At 34.7% G+C, this 21,292-nt stretch overlaps 1 protein-coding gene across 4 annotated transcripts; it reads right to left on the reverse strand.

Moving 5' to 3' along the window:
- Positions 1 to 839: 839 nt before the first annotated feature.
- On the reverse strand, positions 840 to 17,734 carry il23r (interleukin 23 receptor). Of its 4 annotated transcripts, none has more exons than XM_079628017.1 (16): positions 17,333 to 17,734; positions 16,616 to 16,770; positions 16,249 to 16,524; positions 15,538 to 15,655; positions 15,216 to 15,373; positions 14,915 to 15,051; positions 14,669 to 14,825; positions 14,466 to 14,548; positions 12,243 to 12,441; positions 11,912 to 12,100; positions 11,629 to 11,727; positions 8,723 to 8,878; positions 6,557 to 6,763; positions 4,842 to 4,929; positions 4,482 to 4,572; positions 840 to 3,616 (listed from the first exon to the last, which is right to left on the reverse strand). In XM_079628017.1, exons 2-16 carry the CDS (start codon positions 16,668 to 16,670, stop codon positions 3,023 to 3,025), a joined length of 2,607 nt encoding a protein of 868 aa, XP_079484143.1. In that variant the 5' UTR covers positions 16,671 to 16,770; positions 17,333 to 17,734; the 3' UTR covers positions 840 to 3,022. The 4 variants fall into 4 exon arrangements, with proteins under 4 accessions (XP_079484143.1, XP_079484144.1, XP_079484141.1 ...); XM_079628018.1 differs by having other exon boundaries at positions 6,587 to 6,763; positions 15,216 to 15,379; XM_079628015.1 differs by having other exon boundaries at positions 15,216 to 15,379; positions 17,333 to 17,733.
- Between the last annotated feature and the right edge of the window lie 3,558 nt (positions 17,735 to 21,292).

Genomic DNA, 21,292 nt, shown 5'->3' on the forward strand with positions numbered 1-21,292 from the left:
GTCTTTAATGTAACCTTTTACCTTTAAGTACGTTGGTCAGGTTATGAATAATTTTATATTATTACTTGTTTAAAATAATTAAAAAAGCAGTTTCTTGTATATCCTTGTCGAGATTGATATGGATGATAATAATAATTCAATACTTTTTAGAGAGAGTATAGAACAGCATTCTAACAATAAGCTATACCTGAAAATAATTTATATACTCACATAATGAATAGGCCTATATGTTTTCAACATAGTATTGATATAGGAAACCTGTCAATATGACATTTTGTAACAAAGAGTCATTTGAAGATTGGTTAAGATATTCCTTGTTGTCTCTGATCTCAAGCATTTTCTGCTCAAGCGCAATATATGGCAGCATATGCTTCACATTAATTCACACTACATGCATGATCATAATCATAAAGGGACAAAATAGGCAAGATTGTGCCCACCCACCCTTAAAGTCCCCATATATCATATTGAAAGGTGTCACACAGTGTCACAATAGGGGAATATTTGTACAGAGATGTGCTGTGAATGAGTCGATCACGTCTCCTCACGTGTGAGATGTTGAACTGTATTCTTAAGGGTGACACGATAACTTTCTCAGGAAGTTTTAAAAACAGCTTTGCGGTGCAGATGTCTCTGCAAAGCATGATGGTTATAGTGTAACAGAACCAAAATTAACCTCTTGAGAACCACTGGCTGGTATAAATAGCATATCAGGTTAACAAGGTTTTACAAGTCAAACGCTGCTTAACAGGTTTTTAAAACATTCTACCTCCCATCTGATTGTGATAAAGATTATATAAGTGACATTTCCAACACAATAATGCATATGCTTTAGATTTAAATAATTTATTGGGTATAATATCCATTGATTAAAAAGCTTTGTAATTCCTCTGGACATTAATGGCGATTTGTCTTTTTAAACAAGTAAATAAATCACACCTCTGGAGAACAACGTGTAAATAAACCACAAACTTAACATGATTCCTGTAAACTAGCACAGAAATATAAAGGTGTGTCTCCTGCTCAATGAGCGTTGAAACATCTGCAGTTGTGTTGCAAGAATTTCATTAGTTCCTCTATATAGCCTATCATGCAAACTTTTTTTTCGTAGATTTAGAGGGCCTACAGAGAATCCGGCAGTTCTTTGTGAGCTCAACGTGAGCTGAATGTCACATAGCCTAAAAAACAACTTAATCACCATAACTTTTTGGAGACAGCTTGTCTTGTGTTTGCTGTAGTCGCTCATCCTTTTGATTGCTTTAGATGATTATATATTCCTTTCGCATTTTCAAAGATTTGTTGAATAAATCACTTCTCTTAAAGGGTTAATATTTGATCTAAAGACCTTTCATCTGAATTACCCTAAAAAAGTAAACCTTTATTGCATACTTTTAACATTATGGAAATCATTTACTGTAAAATAATATTCTTAACTTTGAACTGAATGTAATATTTCTGGACACTTAATTGCATGTTAATTTCAATTAAATAAAACTGTATTACAAATGTAAATTTATATTTAATGCAATTATCTGAACTTTAAAGTGATTCATTGGCCCACTTAAGTAGGACTTAAAAGTGATAGTTCACCCAAAAATGAAAGTTCTGTCATTAATTACTCACTCTCATGTCGTTCCAAGATTTTCATCTATTTTCGGTACACAAATGAAGATCTTTTTGATGAAATCTGAGAGCTATATCAATCCATTGACAGCTACGCAACTACCACTTTAACACTTCAAAAAGTTCATAAAGAGATTGTTGGTTTAGTCCAATTCAGGCTATTATTCACATTTAAACATTGATCAGCGGACATAAACAGAAGCTCAAACGAACCGGCTTGGCGCGCAAAAACAACCCTCATTGGTTCTTGCTGAAGCTCAAACGTGCTGTAACACAAGAATTAACCTCATTGGTTCTTGCTGAAGCTCAAACGTGCTGTAACACAAGAATTAACCTCATTGGTTCTTGAAGAAGCTCGAACGTGCTGCGTAACACACGAGAATGAACCTCATTGGTTCTTGTGGAAGCTCAAACGTGCTGCGTAACACACGAGAATGAACCTCATTGGTTCTTGAGGAAGCTCAAAAGTTCTAAGTAACATGATAATGAACCTCATTGGTTCTTGCACGTCAAGCGAACATGGGTTTGAGCTACTGTTTACCACAACTGATGTATGAGTTGATAAATGTTTATATGTGAATAAAAGCCTAAATTCAATCTATTTATCATATAAAGGGATCTTTTTGAAGCGTCAAAGTGAAAGTTGCGTAGCTGTCTATGGAGGGACAGAAAGCTCTCAGATTTCCTCAAAAAGATCTTCATTTGTGTTCCGAAGATGAACAAAAGTCTTAAGGGTTTGGAACGACACGAGGGTAAGTAATTAATGACATATTTATTCAATTTTATAGTGAACTAACCCTTTAAGTACATCAACCTTTTAACTTTATTACAAGTGCACTTTTAAACAATCATTAAAGTGTACTCTCTTTAAATACACTAGAGTGGCCTTTTATTTCAATATTATATTATCTGCAAGTAGTTAAAAAAAGTACAATACAAGTGGATATTCAATACAGTTAAGCGCACTTCTTTTTCCAAGGTTTCTTGATGTTTTGTGACATATGTATGGATATGAAGTGATATCAAATTGATATCATATTTTATATATATATATATATATATATATATATATATATATATATATAAAAGATTATTTAGGCAAAAAAAAAAAGGTGCAATTTGAGAGCTGTGTGTCTTTTCATTTGTATCAAAACAGTATTCAAGAGGAAGAACTTACTAATAAAAAGTAACATACAACATATACTTGTATGCAATATACAGAAAATAGAGTATCATCACTGTAAAATCATTAAAAACCTTAATGCTTATGTACAAGATGGTCTCATACAAGTGCTTGAATATGGTTGTGTTTTACCACAGAATCACATCCATGCCGATATTCAGTTCAGCAGTACTCTCGCCAGCAAGATATTTCTTAAAATGGTGTTCAATAGATCGTCTAACCCTCTTCTGGAATTGAAAAACTACGGCAAAGCCCTTGTGGGGAGTATGGGCTGGAATTGAAGACAGGGTGTCTGAGGCAGCTCTCCAGGTCAATGGGTAGTACAGTTTGACTAGTGAAAGTGCTCTGCCCTACATCTCCTGTTCCCACAGTCCTCTCATTCTCTTCCACTCTACCATCCTTCTTGGAAGCTATCTGAGGGGGAGAGAGGAGGCCTTCAAAAACACCCAAGGATCCGAGTGCTCCATCCATGGCTAAGAAGCTATTAAGACGCCCATGTATCACGGGAATACAGGTTAAATCCCAACTGAAGTCATTATGTGATGGAGACACCAACAAAGGGAAATGGTCCTCCTCCTTTAGTTCTTCCTCTGTAGTCTCAGAGACGTCTTCATTTCTCTGTGAAGCGGTCAATAACTGAGGTTTATAAGGAGAATCAATCCAAATCGGGTCCGTCGTGGACGTTTCTGTGACGTGTAGAACAGTTGGATAAGAGTCTTGCCTCTCCCAAGACGGATCGACTTCCTCAATGGGAGTTAAGGGAGGATCGTTGTCTCCAGAAAGAGGTCCCCAGGGGCCATAGCTGTCATCCTAAGAGCAAAAAAAAAGGTATTGGTAAGTATGGAGATGCAGTATGAAGACACTGTCTAATAATAGTTGCAACAACAGGTGCATTTTCATATCATAACTGTAATGCACTTTGAGTATAATCAAGTATGTTGGAGGTATTTCGATGTTTACCTTTACAAAACTGCGTAATGTCAATGATAGTTTTAGACAGTGTGGTCTGCTTTTTACACTCTTTTCTAAACTTAATTAAAAACAGCATGTTGCATAGTCATCAGTGAGCTATAATACAGGCATGAACATGGATAAGGCCTCTATAGAATTTTATATTTGTTTTACTTTAGCCATAGAAGGCTTTTGACTCCTGTTATTGTGTTAAATGTGAATATCGGCAATCTCATGTTACAATATTGTACAATCAAAATTCAATGTTGACAGATTCTGAGGACATCCATAACCATGTACCGGTAATTTCTGCTACTGTGCCTCATAATGTTTTTTTTTTAACTGATATTCTGTACCCATACCAAACTGGACACCTCCTCATTATGGTCGTCCAGTTGATTTGTGAATGCTGTTTTGTGTGTGAGTGTGAGTGTGTGTGTGTGTGTGTTTTTGTTTTTGTCAATACAATAAATGCCTATTATGTTAGCTGTTATGTTAAGGTTCAGTGACCTTCTGAAGTTCAGTATGTTTTTCTATTGGAGAAGGATGACAGCTTCAGAAGTGTGAAAATGCCGTTTTTCCCATTTGATGACAATGTATCTGACCTATCTGAATTACGGTAATGTAATCCCTCCAGCCTTGTGAGATACTGATCAAACCCACCTCACAAGATCTCATTGACATCTCATTGATCTAAAATGACATTGTATAAATAAACAATTACCTTTAGTAGTTTTATAGCATTGCTGTTATCGAATTTCGGTAAATTTTCAAAAATCCAAGAGACTCCCATGGACATGCACATTTTCATCATTCTGTAAAAAGATTTTTTTAAGAAATAAAAGGAAGTTATACACAAACAAACACTCACCTAACTTCACCTAACATATATTATATTAAGCTTATTTTAAATAAAATGGCCATTGTTTTATCACAACAATTTGCTCTAAACTCTCCACTTCACACTGACTGTGACTGTAACATTATGAAAGACTGCAAGCATGAACCACATTGTGAAACTACTTGCACAAATGAAAGTGCAAACATCTTAGTAACATCAAAACCCCCTAATTCAGCATGTCACCTTTGCCGCACACATTTCAGGTACATCAGGTTGGCCAGGATCACTACAGGAACAGCAGCAGCCAAGCAAATTCCAGCTATCATTCCACCTGGGGAGTACACATTAACATGAAATGGTATTGTTGGAACAATTCTGCATTAAAAAAAATAACTTTACAAGTGCATACTTTGTGAAAAATGCATGAATATTATTCAGTGTCTTGTGTATGCATGGTATGCAGCCCTAACCCATACCCTATACACAATGAGTAATATTGTAGTCAAAACGTGCACTGAACCTCATACTGATTCTCTTAAAGCGATAGTATGACTTTTTGTTTCGTCGCTGGAACACAATGTTTTTTTTGTTTTTGTTTTAAATGTCTCAGGGTTTTTTGTTCATCCAATGAAAGTCAATGGGGTCCAGTGTTGATTTGGATCTCAATGACTTTGACTAGACAAAAACAAAATATCTTAATACAAAATATGTTGTGTTCCACAGACAAAAGAAAGCAGTACTGGGGAACGCCATGAATATGAGTAAACAATGATGACAGAATTTTAATATTTCAATATAGCAACACTCTTCACATCTTTTTGTCAAATACTGTATTTAAAAAACACCTCTACAGAACATTTCTGTAAATATATGCTTGTAATTGTGGTCAAACTATGGTAATGTGATTTAAAGGATTAGTTCACTTCACAGTTAAAATTTCCTGATAATTTATTCACCCCCCCGTCATCCAAGATGTTTATGTCTTTCTTTCTTCAGTCGAAAAGAAATTAAGGTTTTAGAGGAAAACATTCCAGGATTTTTCTCCATATAGTGGACTTCAATGGGGTACAACGGTTTGAAGGTCCAAATTGCAGTTTCAGTGCAACTTCAAAGGGCTCTACATGATCCCAGCCGGTAAATAAGGGTCTTATCTAGCGAAACGATCCGTCATTTAAAAGAAAAAAAACATTTATGTACTTTTTGATCACAAATGCTCGTCTCTGCGATGCACCACGCATTACGTAATCACGTTGAAAGGTTGTACGTGTTCCGGTTCAAAAAGGTATTTTAGGTCAAAAAACTCAATCTCATTTTCTCAGCCAACTTCAAAATCATCCGTCATCATTGTTTTACCTTTTATTTATTTATTTTCTTAGTCTTTGCACATTCACTTTGTAAGCACTATCGGTACTTCCGCCTATGTCACGTGTGACCTTTCAACGTGATGAGTAATGCGTGGCACATCGCAAAGCTAGTGCAAGACGATCATTTGTGGTTAATAAGTATATATTTTTATTTATTTTTTGAAAATGATCGATCGTTTCGCTAGATAAGACCCTTATTCACCGGCTAGGATGGTGTAGAGCCCTTTAAAGCTGCATTGAAACTGCAATTTGGACCTTCAAACCGTTGTACCCCATTGAAGTCCACTAGGCTATATGGAGAAAAATCCTGGAATGTTTTCCTCAAAAACTTTAATTTCTTTTTCACTGTAGAAAGAAAGACATGAACATCTTGAATGACATGGGGGTGAGTAAATAATTAGGAAATTAGAATTCTGTAGTGAACTAAAGTTTCTCCACACAGTTAATCCCCCAGCTAACAAACATTTTATTAACGTTACTGGAAGAATGTCTGTTCATAACAATGAGAGAACCTTGCCAGAATATTAGCAAAGGTGCTAAGTTAGCCAAAGTACTTGGGCTACGCTACAATGCTTGGTTTTAAAGATCCTTTACCTTTCTCGTCTATTTCATTAGAGAATGCACCTGTTGTCTTGTCTGAACTGGGTTGATTTGATAGTTGGCTGGGATAACAGCAGGTGGCAGGCTTTCCTTTGGGCCCTTCACCCGCAGAATTCCATGCAGAGACCAGAATATCGAAACATTCCTGTGGACCCTGCAGCTTCCAACTCAAGCGTCTAGGAAATGTGTAAGGCACATTTTCTGCAAGCAGAGCACACACAAAACATGAGGAGATGATGACTGTTTCTTCCTGGATGTTTTTTTCAGCAGAAAATAATATTAAACATTAATTTGCATCACTCTCTGCTTAGTTTGTTTTACCAAAGACTAGATAGCTGACAGTTTCTCTTTAAACAGTTTCATGATTCAGGGTCAAAGGCCTAAGAGTAACTCTGTAGAATGAAACATGAAATTGAACTGTTCAGCAGGGTGGGGATATTTAACACACAGAGAAAGACGTTATGTACTTTTTTGTCTCTTCTGCATTTTTTGACATTGTTACACCACAGAATCATAACAGACATGTTTTAGATACTGATGTCTGTTTAACAGCTTGGTTAGAGAAGCTAAGTTGGAGACAGAAACATTTGTACATAGCCACATGCTTTCCGCTGTTGCCTCTCCTTCCTGTCATGCCAAAAGCCACATGTTAAGAATAGCTGCTGCTAGGTCTCATTCGATCTAGCCGAGCTGTAGAAGGCACAGAAATGACATAGAAGACAGGAAGAGGTTCACTCTAGTGAAGTTCACTCTAGTGAATATGTATCTACAATGATGAACAGCAGGGATGAAAGCCCATAAACCGCAATTTTCTCTCTAATAATGTTAACCACAATTGTCTCTCTAATCATTTTGTTCACCAGAAGTTTTTTTTATTGTTTTTTTATAAAAGTAGAAACTGAAAGTCATCTGCCATGGTCATAAGCACTGGTGGAACTACACTACTGTTATAGCTATTATTCTTTAAAAAGATTTATTCTGAAAAAATGCATCATGATTTCCACAAAAAGCAGCCCAACATTTTCAACATTTATAATATAAATATAATGTTTCTTGAGCAGCAAATCAGCATATCAGAATGATTTCTGAAGGATCATGTGACACTGAAGACTAGAGTAATGATGCTGAAACATCAGCTTTGCCATCACAGGAATAAATTACATTTTAAAATATTAAAATATAAAACAGTGATTTAATATTAATTATATCTGTATTTTTTATCAAATAAATGCAGCCTTGGTGCATTTTGTTCAAAAAAATAATGTTACGACCCCAAATTTTTAAACAGTAGTGCATATCCCTGCTGAAAAAGACTGGTGTATACCAGTCTAAGCTGGTTTGCTGGTCTTAGCTGATTTTTTGCTGGTTTATGCTTCTCACCCAGCCTGGCTAAGCTGGTCTTCAGCTTCAGATGTTGTTGCATTAGTGTATGATTTAATATCAGTAAATAATATCTCGGAAAGAAAATCTTAAACAGCCTGGTCCAGCTGGTCTCTTGGTGAAGGGTTTTGGGGCACTTTTTAGCTGGTGAGGCTAGTAGATCAGCTGGCTAAACACTAGCTCATCCAGGCTGGGAGACCAGCGAAAACCATCAGTTTATGATTAGGCTATATATTTTTTTAAAGAATATTGTTTAAGAAGAATTCACCAATGACAACAACAACAAGATATAAAACCGAACCCTTTTAAAAGTGGTCCCCATGTTAGATGCTTCCAAAATTAATTGTACACTTATTTACACTAAATGTTTTGCAGCATTAGCTCAGAATACACTCTGAACATCTGTTTTAGAACTGTAATGTAGAAGTGTAGGGGAGTGGGTTTACTGGAAGAGGATGTGAACTTTTTCAGTAAATGGTGGAAAACCCTGCTGCCAAGCTGTGGGTGTGACAGTGATGAGTCTCAAACCAAAGACAGGTAGAGTCTTTCCACTGTGCTAAATGCATGAAGGTGCACTGCATCACTTGTGGGGTGAGGTTAAAGACACCTGAGAGGTGTTTTGAAAAAGAAAAAGAAAAACACATTGCTTTTATGTAGAGAAAGTGTTAACAAAAGTTCTGATTCTCTGTGTACAAACCACGTGACTCCTCCCCTCAGCCACATTCAGACATAAACCACAGCCCAAGTTAACACCACTCACAAACAACTGTTTTTACTTACGGTTCTGAATAAGTCTCTTGTCTCTATGGCTCTGGAAATAAATCGTGTAGTTTGTGATAAATCCCTTTTGTTTTTCTTGAGCGAGCTCGTCCCATTGGATCAAAATCTGCTTTCCCCCTACAATCGTAATTGATACATCTGGACCGGATAGAGGCTCTAAAATATAAAACAGAAGAAGTGCATTAAGTGCATCTTCAATCACTGAGTAGCAAAATGTTAAACAATTGATATAAACTCTTTAACTATTTGCGTTTAGCACCTACACATAAACTGACTAACTTTTGGCAAATTATCTGTTACTGCCCTCTTGTGGCAATTTCGAGGGAAAGAAGGGATTACTGCTAAACTTTTTGGTTTTTATTGTTCTTTTGCAAGAATTGTTTAGCCTAATGTTTTAAAAACACATTAGGAAATACTACTTATATTACTAAATTAAGTAATTGTAATATTGTTAATCAAATTTATAACTTAATAGAGTCAGATATAATTAAACTACTAGTTATAGGCTTTAATATAAATATGAAAAAAGAAACAATTTTAAAATAGACCCCTCATCCACACTTATATGAGGTGTAACATGCAGGGCCGTCGCTGGTGCCCAGTAAACAATTACCGTCTTTCAACGTTGAAATATGGTTGAAAATATGTCGGTCCGCCTTGGACTGGTTTACGACGTGATTTCAACTAAGTAGTTTTGGCCGGACTGTTTGACTACGTGTTTTCAACTGATCATCTAAAATGTTTTCAACTGATAATCTAAGACAGCTAGGATAAGTCTGTTATACATGCTAAAACAACAGAGAAAACAAACTACCAAACCATGTTCATTATTATCTCAAATAAATTTAAAGAGTTTTACATATTCCGTCAAAGTTATAAAAAAAATTTAAACGTTGAAAAGTCGGACAAATTTGACGTCTTTTCAATTTTCATTTTCAACCTTCAGTGGACCGTAATTAGACCGTAAAAATTACGTCTATTCAACGTCTAATAGACGACTTTTTGCTGGCTGGGTGGGGTGAAAGGTGGTGACAATTATAGGGGCCCCCGCTGCCCAGGGGGCCCCACAAAATCCAGCAGTTATACTATAGGGACACTATTGCATGAATAATTATAATATTTATTAGTTGTATGCCTGAGATTTAAAATGAAAACCACAAAAAAACATGCAACTTGGTTAAATATTTTTTCCAAATAGCTGCTTCTCTTACCTCCCTAAAAATGGTTTAGTCCGATCTATTTATTAGTTATTAATAAATACCCCGCCTCAGCTCGTGAAGAGAACCAATCAGAGTTGAGGCGGCATTGCCTGAAGACGTTAATCTGGTGGAACTGACTCACTGGAAAAATGTCGGGAAAAAGAAAATACAAATCTGGTTATCAGAAACGCCACGAAAAGAAGGAGAGGGAGGCCAGGAGAGTTGTTGGATCCCAGTCATTTAAAACCTTCTTTAACGCAGGTTAGTGTATTGTATTGTTATTTCGCTGAGAATCAGAAAACTACCGTCTTCTTTCACTTTTCATTAACGGGCGCGAGCGGCACTACAACCGACTGAATGATTACGCGATTAAAATCCCTGTCCTTTTCACTATTGTAAATAACTTGACACGGGACACGACGCATTGCATTATGCATAATATGACCTGCTGGATGAATAAATGTATGAGCTTTATTTAAATATTATTTTACCAGTTCCATATTATCTCTATTAAAATACATAATAAGATCAATCTTTTTTAAAACTTTGACTACATTCTTAAGACTGTTACTTACGTGGTTTGACCATACGGCAACATACGACGAAAAGGGTACCCCATAACGTCAATATGAGACGGAGACATAAGCGCACCAGCAGCGCCCCCTAACGGTACCCTAACGCATACCTAAACCTAACCATAACCTGAACCGTCTCATATTGACGTTATAGGGTACCCTTTTCGTCGTATGTTGCCGTATGGTCAAACCACGTCAGTATGTGACGTTTTGAGATGAGACTGTGTTACAACCCATAAAAACATTCTTTTACCGTTCCTTTTTAAAAAATAGTTTTTCTTATTATTTAAAATTTTTTGATTGATAGGCCTAACCTTTGATGACTTTACACCTCACTTCACTCCACTTCAAGCTTTTTGTTAATTTTTATTAGTTGTAATTTTATAGAATTTTAAGATACTTTTTAATTTTATTAGTTATTTCAATGTTCATTTTTGAAAGAAATTTCATTTTTCTATTTAGGCCTATTTTCTTTTTATATTTAATGTTATATTTGTTTATTTTGCTTTTGCCGATGTTCATTAAAATCTTGATTTACATTTATTTGTTATCTGCTTTGTTATTTTGCAAGAAAACCCTAGTTACATGTGGGCCTCCATGCATATTGTACAGTACGCCAACAATATATGAGTATGCATGCAGAAAATATATTGGTGGAGGGTGGTGGGGGGCCCACATCAATATTTTTTCAGGGGGCCCCGGATCCTCTAGCTACGGCCCTGGTAACATGTACATGTTATGTACAATGTTTATGTGCACTAGTAGCACTACCGTTCAAAAGTTAGTCAGTTTAAAAAAAGAAACAAAATTAATACTTTTGTTCAACAAGGATGCATCAGTAAATGATCGAAATTTACAACGAAACAAAAAATTGTTTCAAACTTTCTATTAACCAAAAAACTAAACAAAACTGTTTTTTTAACATTGAATCTTGAGCAATAAATCAGCATAATAGGATGATTTCTGAAGGATCATGATGTGACACTGAAGAAAAACTGGAGTAATGATGCTAAACATTCTCCTTTGCCATCACAAGAATAAATTACATTTTTAAATATATTACAATAAAAAAGTTTTTATTTTGAATTGTAATTTTTTAAAACTGCAAATATAAAAGTAAACATGAACTTACCCGTTTCCCTGGCATAAACCTGAACAAATGCAGGATTTGAAACTCCACTGGCTTCTTCAGCATATAATGAAATGTTATACAGGACACCGGCTTGCATACCTGAGAGTTCAGAATTGTTTAAGGACTTTATAATGAAACTTAAATAATGGACATCATTATATTGACTACATCAATCTACATAACATAGTATAGGCTACTGGGTTATTCAAACCATTTTTTATTATTTTAACCCTTAGATTTTAAGATCAATAGAACTGGATTTTGACAAATAAATATTTCTTACCTTGTAGCAATGTAAAATTATAGTCTTTTCCTAATCTCCTCCATTCTAAGTGCACTGGGCTTTGTTGCCACTGAACAACAAAACCCAGAATGCCACCCACTTCCTCAATGTAAAGAGACATGTCCCATGATAGAAGCACACTGCCCCCTGCTGCTGGAACTGAATATGTTATCATGGGAGCTGGTTTATCTGTGACACAAACACAAAGAGAGAAATGTGGGACTTTCTTTCAGACGAGACGAAGATTGCGTAGATGCCTCACAGATGAGGTTAAGGTTGCTACACTGTCTGTGTCCTACAAAACTCAACAAACAATTCAACTGTTTCTCACCTGTCCATATCAAGCTCACAGGTGTGGGTGGGGAGGACCCAGCTGATGTCACAGCACTGACGTTAACCTCTGCTACGCTCAGCTGTAGTGTCTGATGGGTGACATGAGCTGAGCTGTTCAGTTCATGGATCTTGCCTTCTTCTATATAAGATAACTTGTAATATAACAAATCTCCACTGTAATTTTCTGGTTTATAGTGCTGGAAGATGCAGGAGAAATAAATAGTCAAAAGTGAGTTCATGTTGAGGGCAAAGGGCTGTGATAATGTTTTCTTCTTCTTCCTATATGACATTACAAATCATTTTTTTTTAGTCAGTTCTTAGAGAAGATCACATATTCAATGAGGGGCAGGAGTGAATTATTTTATACAGATTTGGAAACCCTTTTTGGATTATATAAAAATTGTGCCACATAATTTGATTTGATAGAGTTTATTTCCTAACTATTTAATATTGTATCCATCTACATTTTTCCTTTTTGTTTGTGTATGTGTGTTTTTGTCTGGTGTTCGTTGTTATTATTGTTATATTTGAAAAAAAAAAATCTAAATAAAATTTTCAAAAAAAAAGTTATCTGGTCTCAAAAAGTTAGCACAAAAACATAATTTATACATTGTTCATAGAATTTTTTTCTTTTCTGAAACGTATTAGTTGGATGTTCATCTAACATTTTTTTAACTGTTACTACTTGTTTCAGAATGTTCAGAGAACATTCAAAATTAACATTTGAGAAATGCTAAAATAAAATGTTCACTTAACATTTACAATCAAGACAAGAAAAAACGTTTTTAAAACATTAAAAAAACTGGACATTGTAAACGTTAAGAGAACATTCAGAAATACATTTTTTATAACTTAAAAGGAATATTAGCAAAACATGTTAAACTTTATTTGAAAGTGTCATTTTTACAGTGTAATTATATATTTAAATACCGAGTAATATTAATTAAGAACATAAACTTACTATAGGGTTAGGGTAGAATTAGGGTTTGGTTGAGGGTTAGTTACATGTAATTTTGCATAACTTACTGTAATTACTATGGTAAGAAGTTACATATGTAACAAGGACACTGTACAATAAAGTTTTACCACAAAACGTTCTTAGAACATATTTGTGTTAGCTGGGTGTCTAAGTTATTTGGGTTTGGAACAACATTATATTTTTTATCATGTTTCATCACAAATTTTATCATTTTCATCACAATTACTTGGAGGACAATACACCTGTACAATAAAGCATTATGGGCTGCTGACCCAAGAAAAAATATATAGAAGAATAAATAAAGTCAATAGTTCAATAGACTCAATAGTTTAATCAAGAATATAGAGAAGGTTATTAAATTATTTGAAGCTTTGCAACTAATCAATCACTAGTAATGTCAAGCCAATAGTAAAAAACTCAAAATGAGGTCAAAAGAAATAATAAAATATTTTAACAGTCATTGTTATTAGTCAACAAATGAAGTCAACAATCTATTCAGCTCTTCAAAGAATTACAATGTTACATATTCGACAGATTCTTGAACGCTACTACTTCTTTAAAGCTACTTCTGAGAATGGCTCTGAATAATCTGTCAATTATTATTTGAGTTAAAAATATAAAGTGGCGTCCAAATGTCATTGCAAATCTGGGATTCACAATCTAATTTAAACTGTAAATAAACCAAATTTCAGGAATTTAAAAAATAAAAACAACAGGAATTTCAAAAAATTAAAATAAATAAGAATTAAGGTTTCTAGGTCACTAATCACTAAGAAAATATATGTGACAACGTACAATACTTTGTACATAAGGTCAATATATATATAAAACGGCAATATTTAAGGTGCTAAATTTAAATAAGTAACTTAATTTACACCATTCAAAAGTTTGGGGCCAGTAAGATATTTCTTTAAAGAAATGAAGCATGCATTAAATAAATGTTGTTCTTTTGAACTTTCAAGGTATAAATAATAAGCTTTCACAATCATTTCCAACTATTTTTATATGAAAATAATGTTTCTTGAGCAGCAAATTGGCATATTAGAATGATTTCTGAAGGATCATGCTGAAGACTAGAGTAATGATTCTGAAAATCCAGCTTTGTCATCACAGGAATAAAAAAAAAAAATTTATATATTTTTTATCAAATAAATGCATTTGTTTGATAAAACCGTTATCAACCCCAAACTGTTGAACGTGTATATTGTTGTGATTTCTCTGTCCAGTAGGTGGTGCTGTTACCTTCCACAAGACTGTGACATTCTGAAGTCCATTTGTACTGGTCCTGTTGATGACTCTCCACACATCAAGTTTGTGTGAGGGTGCTAGAGCATTTTAAAACAGTTTTTTTTTTAAAAATCAAAACAGATTTTTTTTGCCATAAAACACATTCAAACTACCTTCATCTGACTATTGAAATGTAAAAAGAAATGTTAAGCAATTACCTATTCCAGGGCTGGTTATATTGAAGGGATGACTCCACATGCTGCAGTTTGTTGAAGTAACACACACTCTCAGCTCAAACTGATAGAGCATCAGCGGCTTTAAATTTTCCTGCATCAAAATGCATCCAGCTTGGAGCTCTGTTACTCTTCCCAGGTCCTGATCAAATACAAGAGCAAAAATCTCGACAACTTGCCTAATGGACAACTTGCTTTAAACCAGTGCACATTTTTCACAAATCCTCTCACCCAGTCCTGGTCATTATGTGCTCTTCTGAACCTCATACTTGGTTTCAGTACATCTTCTGAGCCATTCCAGTATATTGTAGGAGAAAGAACACCATTTTCAAACACAACTTGTGTTATCTCTGGAGTGCTTGGAATCACTGAACAAAAACAATGTCGTAAGATCAACATATGGTTCAGGCTAGACAAATCTATGCACAAAACATTATTACACTTTTACTGAGCAGAAGAAAAAGAGATCATGATATGATCAAAATGAGAAAGTGCTTCTGAAATGAGTAAGTGTGTGTAGTTTATCTCTTACCAATGTCCCTAATCGAGAAGGTGAAATTATAGTGCGACTCTCCTAATGCATTTTGACCTCTTACATGGACTGTGTAATTCATGTTCTCATCAAACAGCGATCGTGGGATAGAGAAATGAGAGCCCTTGTCCATCTTATACAGGAGAAACTGAGATGTACTGTTGCTTTGCAAAAAGAGAAAGACATTGAAGAACGATAAACCAGAAGAAAGGCTGTTTCGATCTTTAATATGTTTGAGAAAAGACAAAGTCGCATTCTATATAAAATGTACAAGACCGCCTTGATGTTATCAAACTGTCCAAATAGGACATAGGCTACTTACTGAAATGTCACTCTGAAGGTTGTGGATATATGTGTTTTGGTTGTGACCGTCAGAGAGCAGTTAACAAACTCCGAATTTTGGTATGTGACGCAGCTGATATTCGGTTTACCTGGAGGGTCTAAAGCAGAAAATTAATTAATAGCTGGATATTATTAACCAAAAACTGTTAATTGTCATGTTCACAACTATCTATCATTTTGAACAAAAGAAAAACAAATAAGGCAATTACTATTAGCATCAAAACAGCATTATTACATTATACTTTCACACATATTTAAATCATTAGAAATGTCACAGAACTTCAATTCATATATTTTCTTATATGTTTATATAAACATGATCTTTAAGTCAAGTCAAGTCACCTTCTTATATATAGCGCTTTTAACAATATAGATTGTTTCAAAGCAGTTTTACAGTGATAATAGGGAATTCAAGTAACAGAGATTGTTTGGGTTTTACAGCAGCAGAATAAAGTAATTGTCCAGCTATTTTGATTGATTCACTTTCTCGCAACGATCAGTTATTAACTTAGGGGGCGCTAACAAATGTGCAGTATTTTTTAACCCTTAAAAATCATTTAGATTTAGTCAGGTTGATTCAATAAATTTTTTGACTTGAATAAAATGAGTTAATGGAGATGTTAATGTAATAATAAAGGTGTCAGCGTCTATAGTGCAGAGCGTGTGAATACTGAATAACATATGAACTTACAGCCAGCTTGGAGATCTCTGCCGCAAACACTGTGCCATGTGTCTCCCTCCTTCACCTTGCAGAGTAGTGCAAATTTGGGCTCATGGATGACTATTTGTGTTTTTATTACAGAGCAATTCATTGCTTGGAAAATAGTCTGTCTGTTGTAATCTATGGCAAAGAGTCTGCCACAGTGCTTAGCGTCTGATGATTGGCAAACCACAGTCAAGTTGGAGCCCATGGGGATGACATCTGAGTCTACTATCAACTTTCCAACACATCTGATACTGTAGAAGTCTAAGCAGAGAGAGAGAAAACACTATTAATATATAAACTTGTTCATGGAACTTGTTTAAACCAGCATCACAATCACAATAACTTAACTCACCACAGAATTTCCTGCAGAAGAGGAGTAAAAAGACCAACTGCCAGACAAAATCCATGTCATGCCTTCCTGGGTCTCTGTGATTATTAGTGAATATTGAATCAAATGTTTTTTCCTACACTTCATGCCTAGTCCTTAAGTTTCTTCTCCTGCCTTCTCTGAAACAAACCAGCATGTTGTCAGAAAGAAATGAGGTTACCTTGCATGAAGATGTCACATAAAAGGGGTCATATCTGCGCACATGATAAATATCAAAGGCGTAAATAAAAAAAACCACCAAAGTAGAATGTTACCAATGATACGCTTGCGATATGTTTGCAGTCAGCATTCTCATGAGCGATAGGCTACTTAATGTTACAAGCGTAATCTTTTTTATGTCAACCTAGTTTTCTCAGACTTCCCTTGCTCTTTTAAGGGCCAATGACCTAGATCTGTGGTATTTTTTGCCTGTTCTGAAACTCCGAGCGTCTGTTTCAACAGTTAGGCATCCTACTTATTATACCACCTTTTTAGTCAGCACCGTTTATTTATTAACTGCTATCAAACAGTCAGACTCTACTGTACAGCAAACGTAGACTAAAATATGCAGATATTACATTAACTTTACCTTTAAAGTCACAAATTACAGAATACTGTTGAAAAAATATGTAATTGAAAGAAAGATATGATACATCAAAAGGCAGAAGAAGGGGTATATAGTAGAAAAAGACCTTTACAAACCTTTCCTAATGCACTCAGAACAGTGATTTCTCCATTTGGGCTCCTCTGCTGTTGCCATCATAAATGTATATTAGCTGCCTCAAAAGGGCTGACAGCTTTACATAACGTCAAGTTCCATTAGAAAAATGAGAACACATATTAATTCAGCAAATCCTTCTCACGAAGACCTATGATGTCTATCTTTAAACTTGTATTTTACATACAAACTTAGCTCTGTTGATATCTAAAATATACTTGGACGTACTACAGACAGAAATATGAGGCACTTCAACATCCAAAAAAGGGAGAATAAGCCATGTTGCCCTCACATGTGCTTAGCGTGTGAAAACAACACCACAGAACAACCTTCCTGTCTGCCCTAGATTATTTGATCTCTTTTTCTCTTTCCATCTTCAACTTCAAAGTGTTTCTGGGGAAAACCCACTGACATAAATAAGGAGAATCTGAGATAGGCCTACAGAGTAATTCAAAGAATGCACGAAATAACCGTATATAAATAAGCAGAGGTGTTTATAATAATACACAATCAAAATAATAGACTCCACATAAACGATGGGAACGACTGGCATGTTGTTTACTTTAAAGGTGTGGAAAATTAAAAAACAAAAGAAAAACAATGTTGTTAGTGCCAGACCCACAATTACAATCCGTATGAAACTATCTAAACCACAGGAAAGACCACAAGTCTTAAATAAAGTGAGGAGGAAGAAAAGAAAGAAATATTAAGATAACTAATTATTTTTATGTTAAACTTTATACATTTACTTTTGTTACTCAGAGATTTGGCGACAAAACCTCTTTTTCTTCAAAACCTGCACAATTGCTGATGTAATGATTTTATCTCAGGAGTCATATATCTTCAAAAGCCCACTGTTAGACTACTTTAAGATCTTTTGAAGTGGGGAGAAAGATTCATAACCTATAATGATGGATGATTGATCAAATATCACATTTAAAAAAATAATGCCGAGAAGAAGTCAGGAAAGAGTTTAAAAAGCAACTTAATCATATCTATGTCCTCATTTTGTAACATAAAAACATCAAGCGTGCACTAAATGTGGTTTTTTGACCTCAATTAGTTTTTCAGAAAATCAGTCAGCACCTGCTTCTTTAAACTAGAAAATGGAGACCTGTTTAAAATAACTAATGGGCGATCTCAAATGTGGGCTATAAATGATTGACTTTAATGAAATTGTGCCTTTCCTTTTTTTGTCGCGATAAATGTGTTAATATGGAGTCAAATACTTAGGCAGGGCAGCATATACCCTGATGCAAAACCTAACTCTAAACCTAAAATGAGTTTAAAATTATTTACTGGATATAAGCCAGTGTGTCAGGGTAAATCCAGCTGACGTCTTTGGTCTGCATTTATCAATCTATAGGTTAATTTCTGAATATATATAAGAAAAAATACTAAACTGAAATGTGTCAATTCTGTAAAAGTTTATTGAAGGAAGTCCTAAAACTTTTTGTTTGTTATTTCCAAGAATTAAATCAGCATTAGCAGTTCCATTGCTTTAATTCAAATGATTTCATCAATGAGTAGGGCTGTAAACGATTAATCGCGATTAATTGCATCCAAAATAAAAGTTTGTGTTTACATGATATATGTGTGTGTATTGTGTATAATTATTTTGTATATATACACACACATGCATGTACATATTTAAGAAAAATGTGTTATTTATATATAAAATAGTTCTATTTATATATAATATAAATTATAGAAAAATATATAGGCAGTATATAAATGCAAATATTTCTCAAAAATATACATGCATGTGTGTGTATATATACAAAATAATTATACACAATACACACACATATGTAAACACAAACTTTTATTTTGGATGCAATTAATCGCGATTAATCGTTTACAGCCCTAAATGTGAGTGCCTTGTCTTTAAATCTACAAGTAAATCTTAAAATCTTAAATCTTGTTGTGACAATCAGCGGCTGGAGTGCCCGCGTGAGCCACTGGGGGGCACTCCTTCTCTGTTTCACTCATTATTATGTTTTACTCTGGACTGATTAATGTTGATTTTATGCACCTGTGTTTTATTATCTTGTTTAGCGCACCTGTCTTAAGCCTGAGTGGCCCGTTGCACCAGTGCTCAGTATTGTTGATGTCTGACTGCATTACCCAGCGTTTTCCGAGTTCCTTTGTATTTTCTAGTTTCACGGTTCCTGGATTCCCTGCCTGTATCTGGTTTTCCCGTTTGCCTTCTCCCTGCATTGTACTTCTGATATTGGACTGCTTACCTGGTTTTGACCCCTGCCTGTTTCCTTGTACCTGTCTCTGGATTCTCCTCTCATTAAAGCCTGCATTTGGATCACCACTGTCTGCGTCCTCGAGCAGTTCATGACACTTGTATATTACTTGTATAAGTGTTATTGTACTAGGCTATTTTTTTTTTTTTTTCGGGTTCCGGTCGGGTGCAGCAAAGGGTTAAAAATGAAGCCTTTTTTGGACATTTTTTCAGCTTGGTACCTGGCATTCTGAAAATAGACACTTTAGGAATAAATAAAAAAATCAAGTGGCATAAAAAAAGCCGGGGGGTGCACGTCACTTGGACCCCTATTTCCATCTATTCTAGGCTATAGCCGATCAGAAAAAAAACTCATGAAGTGACAGGTCATATCGCATAATATATACACATTACCTAATTGAAGGGTATGCTGTTTTGATAGCCCCTGGTTTAATAAAAATACAGTTAATAAAGGGGTATGCTATGTTGATAGCCCCTTGTTTAATAAAAATACAGTTTCTACAGGGGTATCAAAACAGCATACCCCTGTAGAAACTCTATTTTTATTAAACCAGGGGCTTTAAAACAGCATACCCCTTTATAAACTGTATTTTTATTAAACCAGGGGCTATCAAAACAGCATGCCCTTCACAAACACTGCTATGCTTTTTTGATAAAGTAGGCTAAATTGACAGAACCCGCTATAAAACTCAACTTCCGGTTCTGACAAAGTATGCTACATCGACAGAACACCGGCACAACTTAGAGTAGCTCCTTCTCTATCAATTTTTAAATCTCTGCTGAAAACCCATTTTTTCTTAGCTTTTAAATCTTGTTAATGTCACTACTCTGTATGTTTTACTATTTGATTTTGTCTATTTGACTTCACTGTTTTCTGTTTTAAATCTGTACATGTAGTTTCTTAGCTGTTTTCCCCTTGATTTTTAGCTTATGCTTGTACACCACTTCGGTCAGCCTTGTGACTGTTTTTAAATGAACCCCCAAATGTGTATTTTAACAATAAAATGAATGATTTTTGTAGTTTTGACCCATTATTCAATTAAATAAGCTACAGACAAGGCCTACCAGTGACATTTTCGATACCACAGCAACACTACTATAATCAAGGACTTAACTATAGTCAACTATAAAGTTCAAATGTTATAGTTATATCCTGGTTATAATTAAGCAATGGCCAAAACAAATTTAATAGAATAAAGATGAAACAGATTAAATGAAACCGATTAAATAAACACATACGATTTCCAGGTAGGTCTAGTATTCACATACAGATATTGAATGTAAAATAACCATATTTTATTCTGTGATGATTTTGGGGTATAAATATAATTTTAAATTGTATTTATGTTTTCATTTATTCTGATCTGAAGCAATATTCTCAGTGTATCAGCTGTTACATACTTAAATCTGCATATTTGTGATATTTACTACAGGGCGTTATTTACCTTTATAAAGGTACCTTATTAAATGTAGGCTATACATCATGTGTTATGTCAAATTCTTATGTTTGATCAATAAATTCAGTTAGCCTATAATAATAAAACTGGGCTGTTACCAATCAAATTAAATAATTTAGCCTATACACTGCAAAATTGCAACTGCTATAAATAGCCTAATGTTATGAGATTAATGTTTTAAATAAATGTTTGAATATACAAGAAAAAAAATGCAATGATACTTACTTTTAAAC

This window comes from Phoxinus phoxinus, assembly GCF_949152265.1.
Source record: "Phoxinus phoxinus genome assembly, chromosome: 11".
Lineage (NCBI taxonomy): Eukaryota > Metazoa > Chordata > Actinopteri > Cypriniformes > Leuciscidae > Phoxinus > Phoxinus phoxinus.